This window comes from Thalassophryne amazonica, chromosome 5 (genome assembly GCF_902500255.1).
Source record: "Thalassophryne amazonica chromosome 5, fThaAma1.1, whole genome shotgun sequence".
Taxonomy (NCBI): Eukaryota; Metazoa; Chordata; class Actinopteri; order Batrachoidiformes; family Batrachoididae; genus Thalassophryne; species Thalassophryne amazonica.
This window is the reverse complement of record NC_047107.1, coordinates 111,640,138-111,653,850: the sequence shown is the minus strand read 5'-3', so window position 1 is coordinate 111,653,850 and position 13,713 is coordinate 111,640,138. Positions and strand designations below refer to the sequence as shown.

General features: G+C 40.4%; 1 protein-coding gene across 13 annotated transcripts in view; it reads right to left on the bottom strand.

Moving 5' to 3' along the window:
• arvcfb (ARVCF delta catenin family member b) overlaps nucleotides 1-13,713 on the bottom strand; it is an 865,966-nt gene that overhangs the window by 140,620 nt on the left and 711,633 nt on the right. For all 13 annotated transcript variants that reach the window (XM_034171110.1, XM_034171100.1, XM_034171112.1 and 10 more), the window contains one exon: nucleotides 928-1,111. In XM_034171110.1, the coding sequence (XP_034027001.1) occupies nucleotides 928-1,111 (184 nt within the window). The remainder of the gene's footprint in view (nucleotides 1-927; nucleotides 1,112-13,713) is intronic.

Below are 13,713 nucleotides of genomic sequence, written 5' to 3'. Positions count from 1 at the left end.
ACATGCATGTTACCATGTTTTTTTTATAAATTTGCATAAATAAATAAAAAAAACTTGTTTTCTTGTTGGCATTATGGGGTGTTGTGAGTAGAATTTAGAGGGAAAAAATAAATTTACTCTATTTTGGAATAAGGCTGCAACATAACAAAATGTGGAAAAAATGAAGCGCCGTGAATACTTTTCAGATGCACCGTAGCTTACTTTATAACTGCACAGATAAACAGATGCAAGTAGACAAGAAGAGCAGTACATTAAAATATGCAGCAGATAACTGAAACAATCGTGCAAATGGTGATACAAGCACCAATGTTGGCACAAATACTCCTTAGACAGTACTCTTTTGAAAAAACTGACTGGCCACTTGAATTTTCAAAAGGCGGCCAGGTAGGGGTCAATTGAAGAATTACACAGGGGTCAAAATTAAAAATGCTCAAATAATTTTTAAAACTACACCCCATTATTTGTCTGATCGTAAAGATTCCAAAAAGGTATAGTTTGGACTATCTATGACTGAATAATCAGGAGTTATGGGGTAAAAACAGCAAAAATGGTGACAAAAGTCAGCTTCAGTTTGTACAGGGGTCAAAAATTAAAGTTCCTTCAATTTTCATAAAAAGTGATGCAAATTATTGGTTGAGCTAATAGGATTAATAAATGGAATAGTTTTGATTGTGCTGAATGTTTGGTCTCCAAAGTAAAGGTCAAACTAGGTCAACGTCAATTGGATTCAATGACATGTGACATATGTTACCCCGTAACATGATAACTTGATACATGGTCCAAACTATTCCTTTTTAAAACCCTGAATAAGTCTTAGATTTCCAACTTCAAATGGTAAAAAATGCAAGTGAAAATAAATGTGCTGCACTTATACTTTTGTTGAGGCTATTATCTGTTAGATTTATGTTTTTTGGGGGGCTAACCTACCTGAGACAGCCTGAGGTGTTTTTGAAGACAGTGGTCCACTCTGCATCACGAGGCTTTGAGTCCTCATTTGGTTCGTGCTCCCAACCCGAGTGGGGGATGATGACCTCGTTGGTCATAGTCTGTAGGCCGTGGTTGATGATCACCATTTTCAGAGGTTCATACGATGACAGGTTCCACAGGGTTCCTGCGTGACAGCACAGGAGAAGAGGACAAACAGAGGAATGACAAAGGAGTAGAGCAAGGACGATGAGTAGGGGCAAATAAACAAGAGTGAGATAAGAGGAAAGTAAATGCGATAGATAAGGATGATTAGGAAGAGAAATGGTAGAAGTAAGATGAAACGGGAAGATGAGAATGGTTGAAGGATTGGTGTGAAGGAAAGACAGGAGAGAATTGAAAGAGGATACAAGAAAAATACAAGACAAAATTGTGTGAAGATAGCATGAAAACAGCTGCTTAACAGCAAAACAGTCTAAAGGGCCTTTCACACTGAATCCGTCAGGCCAATGTGTCAACGGATCGGGATCCGTCGGATCCCGATGACGTCAGACGCGTCGCTTTGGAAGCGGCAAAAAAAAAAAAAAGAAAAAAAAAGTGGGGGGCGGAGATTGCCACGTCACACTCTGGCTGTTTCCACAATCTGAAAAAGTTCAGCGATCACCATCTTGAATTTGCGTCGCCTGAACCACAAAAAAAGCTTTAAAAACAGCAGTAGAACGATTCTCCCATCACCCTGCTGGGAGAAGCTTTTTTTCCAGCTACTTTTCGGAGTGACGCCGACCGAGGAGGAGGATGGACGAGGAGGACCGACGATCGAACCGCGACAGCGGACCAAACTGCACGGAGAAGCCGGCCTTCAGGCACCATCACTGGGCAGACCGAGGCAGGCAGCCGGGGTGATGGAGCAGACCCACTCAGTCCGAAATCTTCCACTTTTTGGATATATACGAAGTCCCAGTTTGCCCAACGGAGTTTAGTTCTGCAGCTTTATCGAGGTGAGAATAATGTAAAAATAAAACGTGACGTTTACTTAACTGCTTTGAAGGTTTAATGATCGACTAACGTTAGCGTAGCCTTTTAGCACAGTTGATCTGAGGGAACACTTTAATTTCTAAATGGTTCAGTCTTTTTATTTTTACCAAATAAAGCTACAGCTTTTTTCAGACACCACAAAAGCTCAACTTTAAATAACATATTTTTTCGGGCGTTTTTTTCTATCTTTTTTTTTCCCCGTTTTCCCCCTTTTTTATATATAAACTGTTTAGTGTTTCTTTGTATTTAAAGAAATATTTTTATTTGTCCCAATCAGGAACATTTGCTGTGCAGACAACCAAACTTCCATTGATGAGCTGAACACCACGAAGTCCAGTCGAAAGAAAACATATCTGCTTTTCAGCAACACCACCAGAGTTCAAACCTGCAGAAGAGACCTTCATCTGGTCCAGAGAATCCAGCAGAACATCACCTGTTTCTAAATAAAGGCTCTTTGAACAGCAACTATTTTATTTTGTAAAAAGCTGTTTCATTTTATATTTTAACACTAAATGAACGGATCATTAAAAATGTCCACAAAATCAAAGTCAAAAGACATTTGCACAGGTAGAAGCTCTCCATTTATTGTGCTCAATTTCATATTTTAGAAATGACTCTGTCCTGATAGCAACATTAAAGGCAATTACATATTTTGGTGAAGTTACAAGTTGAAATGACTATATATATATATATACATACGTATATATATATAATCATCATGAGGTTTGTCACAGAAATCCTACTTTACAGTCACACTGCAGTCATTGTTATATTATTTCCTGTTGCATTTATAATAAACATTAGTATTTATTTACAGTGTCTGTTTTTCTGTTTAAAATGAGATATAAATAATCTACCAGAATTTCAAAAATGTACAAATTTCCATGTTATTTTGTCTAAAAATAAATGTCTGAGGTTCCTTATGTTAAACAAGAAATGAAATAATCTGAAATAACAGGTGGTTTTAATTTACAGACGAAAGGTTTCTAAAGAACCATTTATTGATTTATTTAGCTATTTTAATTACAAGTGTGCTAAACTGTTTTGTAACAGTAATCAGAAATAATGAGGTAACAACAAAAAACATTTCGAAGGATTTTTCTTCAGAAAACTGCTCCATAAATGAGCAGTCCTGTGACATGTTTCTGTTTTGCACGGATCAGTGGTTTCCACCGATCCATTTTGTAGAGATCAGTGGTTTCTGCCATAGGTAGGACGCCCCTTCCAAGATGGCGGCCAATGCTGTTTCTGCCACCCGTCTTCCGTGTTTTAGCCCGACGCGTCGTTCCTATTGGACAACACAAAGGTACGTCACAGCTCAGCAGGTCGGAAGTTGGACTGGCTTGAACTTTGACTCCGTCAGCCTGCTGACAAGCGGCAATGCGCGCTCCCGTTAGATGCGTCGGTTTAGCTCGGTTTTTGACGCGACGCATCTGACACATCTAAAACGCAACACGTCTCACTGAAAATAATGCTTTTTAGACAGATTTTTCTGATGCATCTGACGGATTCAGTGTGAAAGGGCCTTCAGTGTGAAAGGCCCATAAGACTGCAATCTCAGTCAAATTGGCAGTAAACCACATTTGAAGAAAAAATAACGTAACAGAATCAAATTCTTTATATATAACACAGCAACAACGTTAGCGTTATGAACTAGAAACCATGTAGTTATGTTTATTAGACAGCATTGCTTAAGTTTTCATTGTTACGCAGATGATACCCAGCTTTATCTATCCATGAAGCCAGAGGACACACACCAATAAGCTAAACTGCAGGATTGTCTTACAGACATAAAGACATGGATGACCTCTAATTTCCTGCTTTTAAACTCAGATAAAACTGAAGTTACTGTACTTGGCCCCACAAATCTTAGAAACATGGTGTCTAACCAGATCCTTACTCTGGATGGCATTATCCTGACCTCTAGTAATACTGTGAGAAATCTTGGAGTCATTTTTGATCAGGATATGTCATTTAATGCGCATATTATCAATCAATCAATCAATTTTTTTATATAGCGCCAAATCACAACAAACAGTTGCCCCAAGGCGCTTTATATTGTAAGGCAAGGCCATACAATAATTATGTAAAACCCCAACGGTCAAAACGACCCCCTGTGAGCAAGCACTTGGCTACAGTGGGAAGGAAAAACTCCCTTTTAACAGGAAGAAACCTCCAGCAGAACCAGGCTCAGGGAGGGAGAGAACCAGGAAAAAGACATGCTGTAGAGGGGAGCAGAGATCGATCACTAATGATTAAATGCAGAGTGGTGCATACAGAGCAAAAAGAGAAAGAAACAGTGCATCATGGGAACCCCCCAGCAGTCTACGTCTATAGCAGCATAACTAAGGGATGGTTCAGGGTCACCTGATCCAGCCCTAACTATAAGCTTTAGCAAAAAGGAAAGTTTTAAGCCTAATCTTAAAAGTAGAGAGGGTGTCTGTCTCCCTGATCTGAATTGGGAGCTGGTTCCACAGGAGAGGAGCCTGAAAGCTGAAGGCTCTGCCTCCCATTCTACTCTTACAAACCCTAGAAACTACAAGTAAGCCTGCAGTCTGAGAGCGAAGTGCTCTATTGGGGTGATATGGTACTACGAGGTCCCTAAGATAAGATGGGACCTGATTATTCAAAACCTTATAAGTAAGAAGAAGAATTTTAAATTCTATTCTAGAATTAACAGGAAGCCAATGGAGAGAGGCCAATATGGGTGAGATATGCTCTCTCCTTCTAGTCCCCGTCAGTACTCTAGCTGCAGCATTTTGAATTAACTGAAGGCTTTTTAGGGAACTTTTAGGACAACCTGATAATAATGAATTACAATAGTCCAGCCTAGAGGAAATAAATGCATGAAATAGTTTTTCAGCATCACCTTTCTGATTTTAGAGATATTGCGTAAATGCAAAAAAGCAGTCCTACATATTTGTTTAATATGCGCTTTGAATGACATATCCTGATCAAAAATGACTCCAAGATTTCTCACAGTATTACTAGAGGTCAGGGTAATGCCATCCAGAGTAAGGATCTGGTTAGACACCATGTTTCTAAGATTTGTGGGGCCAAGTACAATAACTTCAGTTTTATCTGAGTTTAAAAGCAGGAAATTAGAGGTCATCCATGTCTTTATGTCTGTAAGACAATCCTGCAGTTTAGCTAATTGGTGTGTGTCCTCTGGCTTCATGGATAGATAAAGCTGGGTATCATCTGCGTAACAATGAAAATTTAAGCAATACTGTCTAATAATACTGCCTAAGGGAAGCATGTATAAAGTGAATAAAATTGGTCCTAGCACAGAACCTTGTGGAACTCCATAATTAACTTTAGTCTGTGAAGAAGATTCCCCATTTACATGAACGAATTGTAATCTATTAGACAAATATGATTCAAACCACCGCAGCGCAGTGCCTTTAATACCTATGGCATGCTCTAATCTCTGTAATAAAATTTTATGGTCAACAGTATCAAAAGCAGCACTGAGGTCTAACAGAACAAGCACAGAGATGAGTCCACTGTCCGAGGCCATAAGAAGATCATTTGTAACCTTCACTAATGCTGTTTCTGTACTATGATGAATTCTAAAACCTGACTGAAACTCTTCAAATAGACCATTCCTCTGCAGATGATCAGTTAGCTGTTTTACAACTACCCTTTCAAGAATTTTTGAGAGAAAAGGAAGGTTGGAGATTGGCCTATAATTAGCTAAGATAGCTGGGTCAAGTGATGGCTTTTTAAGTAATGGTTTAATTACTGCCACCTTAAAAGCCTGTGGTACATAGCCAACTAACAAAGATAGATTGATCATATTTAAGATCGAAGCATTAAATAATGGTAGGGCTTCCTTGAGCAGCCTGGTAGGAATGGGGTCTAATAAACATGTTGATGGTTTGGATGAAGTAACTAATGAAAATAACTCAGACAGAACAATCGGAGAGAAAGAGTCTAACCAAATACCGGCATCACTGAAAGCAGCCAAAGATAACGATACGTCTTTGGGATGGTTATGAGTAATTTTTTCTCTAATAGTTAAAATTCTGTTAGCAAAGAAAGTCAGGAAGTCATTACTAGTTAAAGTTAATGGAATACTCAGCTCAATAGAGCTCTGACTCTTTGTCAGCCTGGCTACAGTGCTGAAAAGAAACCTGGGGTTGTTCTTATTTTCTTCAATTAGTGATGAGTAGAAAGATGTCCTAGCTTTACGGAGGGCTTTTTTATAGAGCAACAGACTCTTTTTCCAGGCTAAGTGAAGATCTTCTAAATTAGTGAGACGCCATTTCCTCTCCAACGTATGGGTTATCTGCTTTAAGCTACGAGTTTGTGAGTTATACCACGGAGTCAGGCACTTCTGATTTAAAGCTCTCTTTTTTAGAGGAGCTACAGCATCCAAAGTTGTCTTAATTAAACAAATTATACTGAACCACCATGTAGTTGTCCTACATATTAAACAAATATGTAGGACTGCTTTTTTGCATTTGCGCAATATCTCTAAAATTAGAAAGGTCTTGCATTTATTTCCTCTAGGCTGGACTACTGTAATTCATTATTATCAGGTTGTCCTAAAAGTTCCCTGAAAAGCCTTCAGTTAATTCAAAATGCTGCAGCTAGAGTACTGACAGGGACTAGAAGGAGAGAGCATATCTCACCCATATTGGCCTCTCTTCATTGGCTTCCTGTTAATTCTAGAATAGAATTTAAAATTCTTCTTCTTACTTATAAGGTTTTGAATAATCAGGTCCCATCTTATCTTAGGGACCTCATAGTATCATATCACCCCAATAGAGCGCTTCGCTCTCAGACTGCAGGCTTACTTGTAGTTCCTAGGGTTTGTAAGAGTAGAATGGGAGGCAGAGCCTTCAGCTTTCAGGCTCCTCTCCTGTGGAACCAGCTCCCAATTCGGATCAGGGAGACAGACACCCTCTCCACTTTTAAGATTAGGCTTAAAACTTTCCTTTTTGCTAAAGCTTATAGTTAGGGCTGGATCAGGTGACCCTGAACCACCCTGAACCTTAGTTATGCTGCTATAGACTTAGACTGCTGGGGGGTTCCCATGATGCAGTGTTTCTTTCTCTTTTTGCTCTGTATGCACCACTCTGCATTTAATCATTAGTGATTGATCTCTGCTCCCCTCCACAGCATGTCTTTTTCCTGGTTCTCTCCCTCAGCCCCAACCAGTCCCAGCAGAAGACTGCCCCTCCCTGAGCCTGGTTCTGCTGGAGGTTTCTTCCTGTTAAAAGGGAGTTTTTCCTTCCCACTGTCGCCAAGTGCTTGCTCACAGGGGGTCGTTTTGACCTTTGGGGTTTTTCCGTAATTATTGTATGGCTTTGCCTTACAATATAAAGTGCCCTGGGGCAACTGTTTGTTGTGATTTGGCGCTATATAAATAAAATTGATTTGATTTGATTTGATGTAGTGCAGCCTATATTGAAAAATTTCACACTTGTGAGTGTCCTGTGAGGGTTTAGATGAGAAAAGGTTGGTATAGTCGATACTGAGTTTATAGCAACTGTATCCTTGCTGTACTTCCCAAATACTTTAAAAGTTTTAGTCATTTCCAAGTGTGCCTGTGGCATTCAGCGTCACAAAAAAACTCTTACGAGTTCAATTCATTCTGAAGGAAGCAATATCCAAAAGCAATATCATCACATGCCAAACCCAATACATTTGTTGTGTGGGCCGCTGAAGAGGAGGTACTGCTGGCCCACCACCACCAGAGGGCACCCTGCCTGGAGTGCGGGCTCCAGGCACCAGAGGGCGCTGCCACCTCACAGGAGCAGCCGGGGTGACAGCTGTCACCTACGACAGCTGTTACCAATCATCTGATCCGCAGCGGTATATCTGCAAGACGTCATCTCCACTTCTTTGCCGAGATATCGCTCTACCGAGGAGGTAACGTATCCAGCCAATCATATTGTCTTTTGACCATAAATACGTTTTTGCCTTCACGCAGAGAGTGAGTAGAACAGCAGGAGACTGTATTGGACCCCTTTTGGATAAGTACTCACATTCCTGCACTAACAGTGTTTTCTTGACGAGAGGTGGAGGTGGTTTTTCCACCATACGTGTTGCTGGGTGCAGGCGCACCCACATCTGACTGTTTCTGTTCCTCGCCAGCAGTACCAGATCCGACAAGCGGAGGCAGTGGCCACCTGGGAGTTCTGGACTTGGCGGCTCCAGTATTCCCGGGGTTCGGTGGCGGAGGAAATCGTGTGGTTCCGGTTCTGCTTGGGACAGACGTCTCCTATCTTCGAGCCTGCCCACATGACACCTTTGTGATTCGACTTTATTGTCTATTGTTGTAATCGGTTGTGTTTGTTGTGCTTATTTCACAACAGTAAAAGTGCTATTCAACTTCCTCCATTGTCCGTTCATTTGCGCCCCCTGTTGTGGGTCCGTGTACCTACACTTTCCCAACAACATTAGCATATTTTTTACTGTAGTATTATGCTCAGCATGTGGATACAACCATAGTAAAATTTACTTTTTAAGATTACTTTGCTATTAAAGGTGTATACGTGAGATAAATTTGACTAAGCACATAGATCTGCTGTGTGGATGCTACAGATACAATGTATCCTGTATCATATTTAGTAGAGCTTTCATGCATAGGTAACTAAAGCAAACTAATGTTTGAACTAAAAGGAGTTCACCCATGAACCCATGTTTGTACTCTTATGCAAAACCTGTTTGAAAATGGGCAAAGTTGCATAGCACTCTTGGCTTTCAAGAAATTCTTAGCATTTGTAAGACTTCAGTGGTAATTAAATTGTATTGCTGAGCTATTGTGCTTTTTCCCTTTTTTTGTTTATTATTCAACCAGGGTTCTACTCCAGGGGTGGTCGCTAAGTGGTTAGTGCACTTGGTTTCAGTGTGGAAGGCTCCAGATTCAAACCCCACCCCACCATATTTTTCCAGGTAATGTGGACTTTTTTCAGGAAGGGCATCTGGTGTCAAACTTGTACCAAATCAACATGCAGTTCCAAGGTGGGTCTGCTGTAGTGAAAACAAGGGAGCAAGTGAAGGGACTTACTTTATTCAACCAAGGTTCAAGTTTTTTTAAATCCACCCAAATGCAACAGAGTATAAAAATAAAGAGTATAAAATTAATTGATTTCCACTGTTTTCCAGCAAAAGTTAATCAGAATATGATACAGGACTATGGGGTTGGAAAATGGTTGTATCCCTAGTGGACGCATGATATCCGCCAATGATGTTGGGCAGAGCTTATGTTTTTGCCCCTGGTTTGTTTGTCTGTGAACAGTCCAGAACCCACAATTTTTCATATCATTCCAGACCTTTTTTGTTTATTTACTTATTTTTACAGAGGATTCACATCCTGATAAGCATATCCTGATGTGGTTAAACTCAGGAAAAATCTTGGAAAATTGGAAAAATCCCTATCCTTTAACACTGAACAAATTTTCAAAAATTAATCTCTGTCAAAAAAGATCAAATTTCTTTCATATATCTGAGAGTGTTATGTTGGATGGTATCCTTTATTGACTGACAAAGTTTGATCTGGATGTGATCCAGATTACAGATTTTGTGGCCATTGAAATTTAACATTGAAAATCCCATTTAATGTACATTTTACATTCAAACATGCCCTAATCACTCTCATATTTGAAAGTGAGGTACAGACTGTCACCTGACAAAGTTTGATCCATCACAGCTCTGGATTGTTGATTTTGTGGACATTTGAATTTAATACTGAAAAGCCCATGTGGTGTACATTTTGCATTATATCTCAATCAAAAGTGCCTCAATCACCCTCATTTGTCTGTTATGGATTCACCTACACCACCAAAATTGGATGGAGGTTCCAATTTTATGCCTGTCTGTCTTCCAGTTGTCAGTCAGAAACCAAGCGCCAAAAAGCAATGACATACTGTGCATAGCAGAGATAACCAATGTTCTGTGAAAATGATCTGAAACAGAATTCAGAAACCAAAAAAGAAAAAAAAACAAAAAACTTTGATTCAAATGCATGAACTAAATACACACTCCTGACAAGAGGCCAACAATACTGTGCATGTGCACCCTGAGGTTTCATGAAAGAAAAGCAGAAAAAAAAAAACTAAGGAAAGTCTGGGAATTTCAGAAGCAAAGAGTAAACCTCACCATAGCTATCACATATACTCAACAAAAATATAAATGCAACACTTTTGATTTTGCTCTCATTTTGTATGAGATGAACTCAAAGATCTAAAACTTTTTCCACATAGACAATATCACCATTTCCCTCAAATATTGTTCACAAACCAGTCTAAATCTGTGATAGTGAGCACTTCTCCTTTGCTGAGATAATCCATCCCACCTCACAGGTGTGCCATATCAAGATGCTGATTAGACACCATGATTAGTGCACAGGTGTGCCTTAGACTGTCCACAATAAAAGGCCACTCTGAAAGGTGCAGTTTTATCACACAGCACAATGCCACAGATGTCGCAAGATTTGAGGGAGCGTGCAATTGGCATGCTGACAGCAGGAATGTCAACCAGAGCTGTTGCTCGTGTATTGAATGTTCATTTCTCTACCATAAGCCGTCTCCAAAGGCGTTTCAGAGAATTTGGCAGTACATCCAACCAGCCTCACAACCGCAGACCACGTGTAACCACACCAGCCCAGGACCTCGACATCCAGCATGTTCACCTCCAAGATCGTCTGAGACCAGCCACTCGGACAGCTGCTGAAACAATCGCTTTGCATAACCAAAGAATTTCTGCACAAACTGTCAGAAACCGTCTCAGGGAAGCTCATCTCCATGCTCGTCATCCTCATCGGGGTCTCGACCTGACTCCAGTTCGTCGTCGTAACCAACTTGAGTGGGCAAATGCTCACATTCGCTGATGTTTGGCACGTTGGAGAGGTGTTCTCTTCTCGGATGATGCGAAGGAGATGTGTTGCACTGCATGAGGCATATGGTGGTCACACCAGATACTGACTGGTATCCCCCCACCAATAAAACAAAACTGCACCTTTCAGAGTGGCCTTTTATTGTGGGCAGTCTAAGGCACACCTGTGCACTAATCATGGTGTCTAATCAGCATCTTGATATGGCACACCTGTGAGGTGGGATGGATTATCTCAGCAAAGGAGAAGTGCTCACTATCACAGATTTCGACGGGTTTGTGAACAATATTTGAGGGAAATGGTGATATTGTGTATGTGGAAAAAGTTTTAGATCTTTGAGTTCATCTCATACAAAATGGGAGCAAAACCAAAAGTGTTGCGTTTAAATTTTTGTTGAGTATAGATATGCACTCCAACGTGCTGAAGCCCTGTAGTGAGAGGATGCGTAATTATACAGAAAACTGAAATGTCATGTTTGATGAGAAACCTTTCTGTTTTTATTAACCAATCCCTTCTTCTTCACACATCATCCATCCTCCCGCTCACTTTTCTTCTAGTATGCACAAATCTACAAGCTGCTTTATATTTCCAAAGGAGAATTTTGCACAAAGCTGCAACGTTAAGCTTAAACTCAAACTTGCAAACACACACACACACACACACACACACACACACACACACACACACACACACACACACACACACACACACACACACACACACACACACACACTCTCTTGTTCATCTATCACTGGTTGCTGAACAACCATGTGACAGGAACAGTCAACATTCTGCACTTTATGCACAGTTGTGTTCACCACATTACTCACTGTACACTTAGTGGAGCCCATCCCTGATCAAATGCCTTCCCAGAATCAGAATCAGGTGTCATCAAATCAACAAGTCATTTGTGGTACAACCAAAAAGTGAAAATTGAAGATATGGCAGGTGAGCATATTATATACTACAAAAATAGAGATAATGGAAGCTTTTCAGAACAACATACAAGAGGAATCTCATTGACAGATTTTCTCTTATCCATCAGACAGTTTGTCATGTTTAATTTGGGCAGTTTGTCATTTAAATTGGACAACTATGCTCCCTTCGCTTCATAATCCCCCCCAGCTTCCATAGTGGATCTGGGACAGAGCCACATTGGGATTTGGTACAAATTTTACCCCAGATGCCCTTCCTGATGCAATGCCAGTTCTATATAGAGAAATATGCTCATGTTTCCTGGTGTTCCCAAACAGTCTCCCTGCCAGTATTAATCACACTTGATTTTGATGGAAGAAGAAATTCTAGAATAAAGAAATAAAAATGCTAAAATGCAACAATGAATCATTGGATTACAGGCATGAAGGCAATGTAAAGGGTGACCAAGCAGCTGTTTCGGTCCACAGGTGAGATTATGACACCTAAATAAACCCTTCACATTTAACTGATAATTGTGACGTTCATTATTTGTCCCATTGTACAGAGAAATAGTCCACTGTATGACTGATGTCATGTACATGGATTTTGATACAATACGATACTGTATTGTACTGTACTGTCAGGATTCATCCTGGACTCAATTATGATAAAACAAATTCCCTATCAACAACATAGCAACAGCTTTGCCACTTATACCCTTATTCCACAGGGTGCTGCTCTACTATGATAGCCCATGATCCAAAAAAGTGAGAAAACCAGATCAAAAAGCTTAATCCGGCTTGCCTCCTAACAAGCGGAGATTCTACTAGTAGAAAACGCTGTAACATATGTTTACATGTGGACACACACCACAGTCAGCCCCCACAATAAGAAACCATTAGCAGAGCAGTGAAACACTCATATTTCCTCATGGTCTCTGTACATTTTCCAGATGGTCGATATTTCCTCTGTGAAATCATACTCTGTGCACACAGGGAGGGGAGAAAAATAAAAGATGTCTCGGAGGACTGGCTTGGGCTAAAAATAACTGCTGTTCTCCTGGTGTGGTTATGTCTGCGGAAAACCTCATCCCTTTGCCAACCAAGAAATTAAAATCTAATTGGACTCATCTGCACACAATGTTTTTGTAATAATTTGACATTTGAATGCTGCTCATCTTTGCAACTTCATTCCATTTCCTCTCCATGTCACTGGTATACTTACTAGCTGTGTTGACATGGAACCTAACAATGTGAATGCCAATGTCTCATATAAACTCATCTATCAGGATGAAATAGTGAATCTGATCAGAACTTTGGTCAAAATGAAAAAGGTACTTCAACTCTTTAATAATTTGTTAGACAGCAAAATAGTCCTTTGATTTTACTGGAGCTTTTAACATAAACTTAAAATTGCAGAGCATCTCAAAATCCAATCCATATACCCGTACAACACAAGATTACAACGAGTTTCCAACCACCATAGTTGTAATTTTCATGCCTAGCACTCATGATGTTACTACCAAATGTACTTTCACTCATCAGTGCAGCCATGGGTTTCTTGGTCTTTGGATGAGGTTTGGACAGACACAGTGTTGGTGCATTACCACTGTGCAGCAGAATGTGATTGTATCATAAGCCTTCAATGACCTTGTCTAAACTTGAGAGGGACGGAGATTGCTACGTCACACTCTGGCTGGGTCCACAACTCAAAAAAAGCTGAGCGATTGCCATCCTGGATTTGCGTCTGTAGAACCACGAAAAAGCTTTAAAAAACAGCAGTAGAACGAGTTCACAACAACTTTGTGAGTACAGAGATTGGATGGCCCTGAGAAGGGACCCCCTCACTACATACTCCTGCAGCCCCTCCCACAGTATCTCCCAGGGTACCCGATCATACGCCTTCTCCTAGCAGGGTGACTGCTAGGAGAAGCTTTTGTTCAGCTACTTTTCAGAGTGATGCCGAGCTGAGGGAGGACTGATAACTTGGTAGGG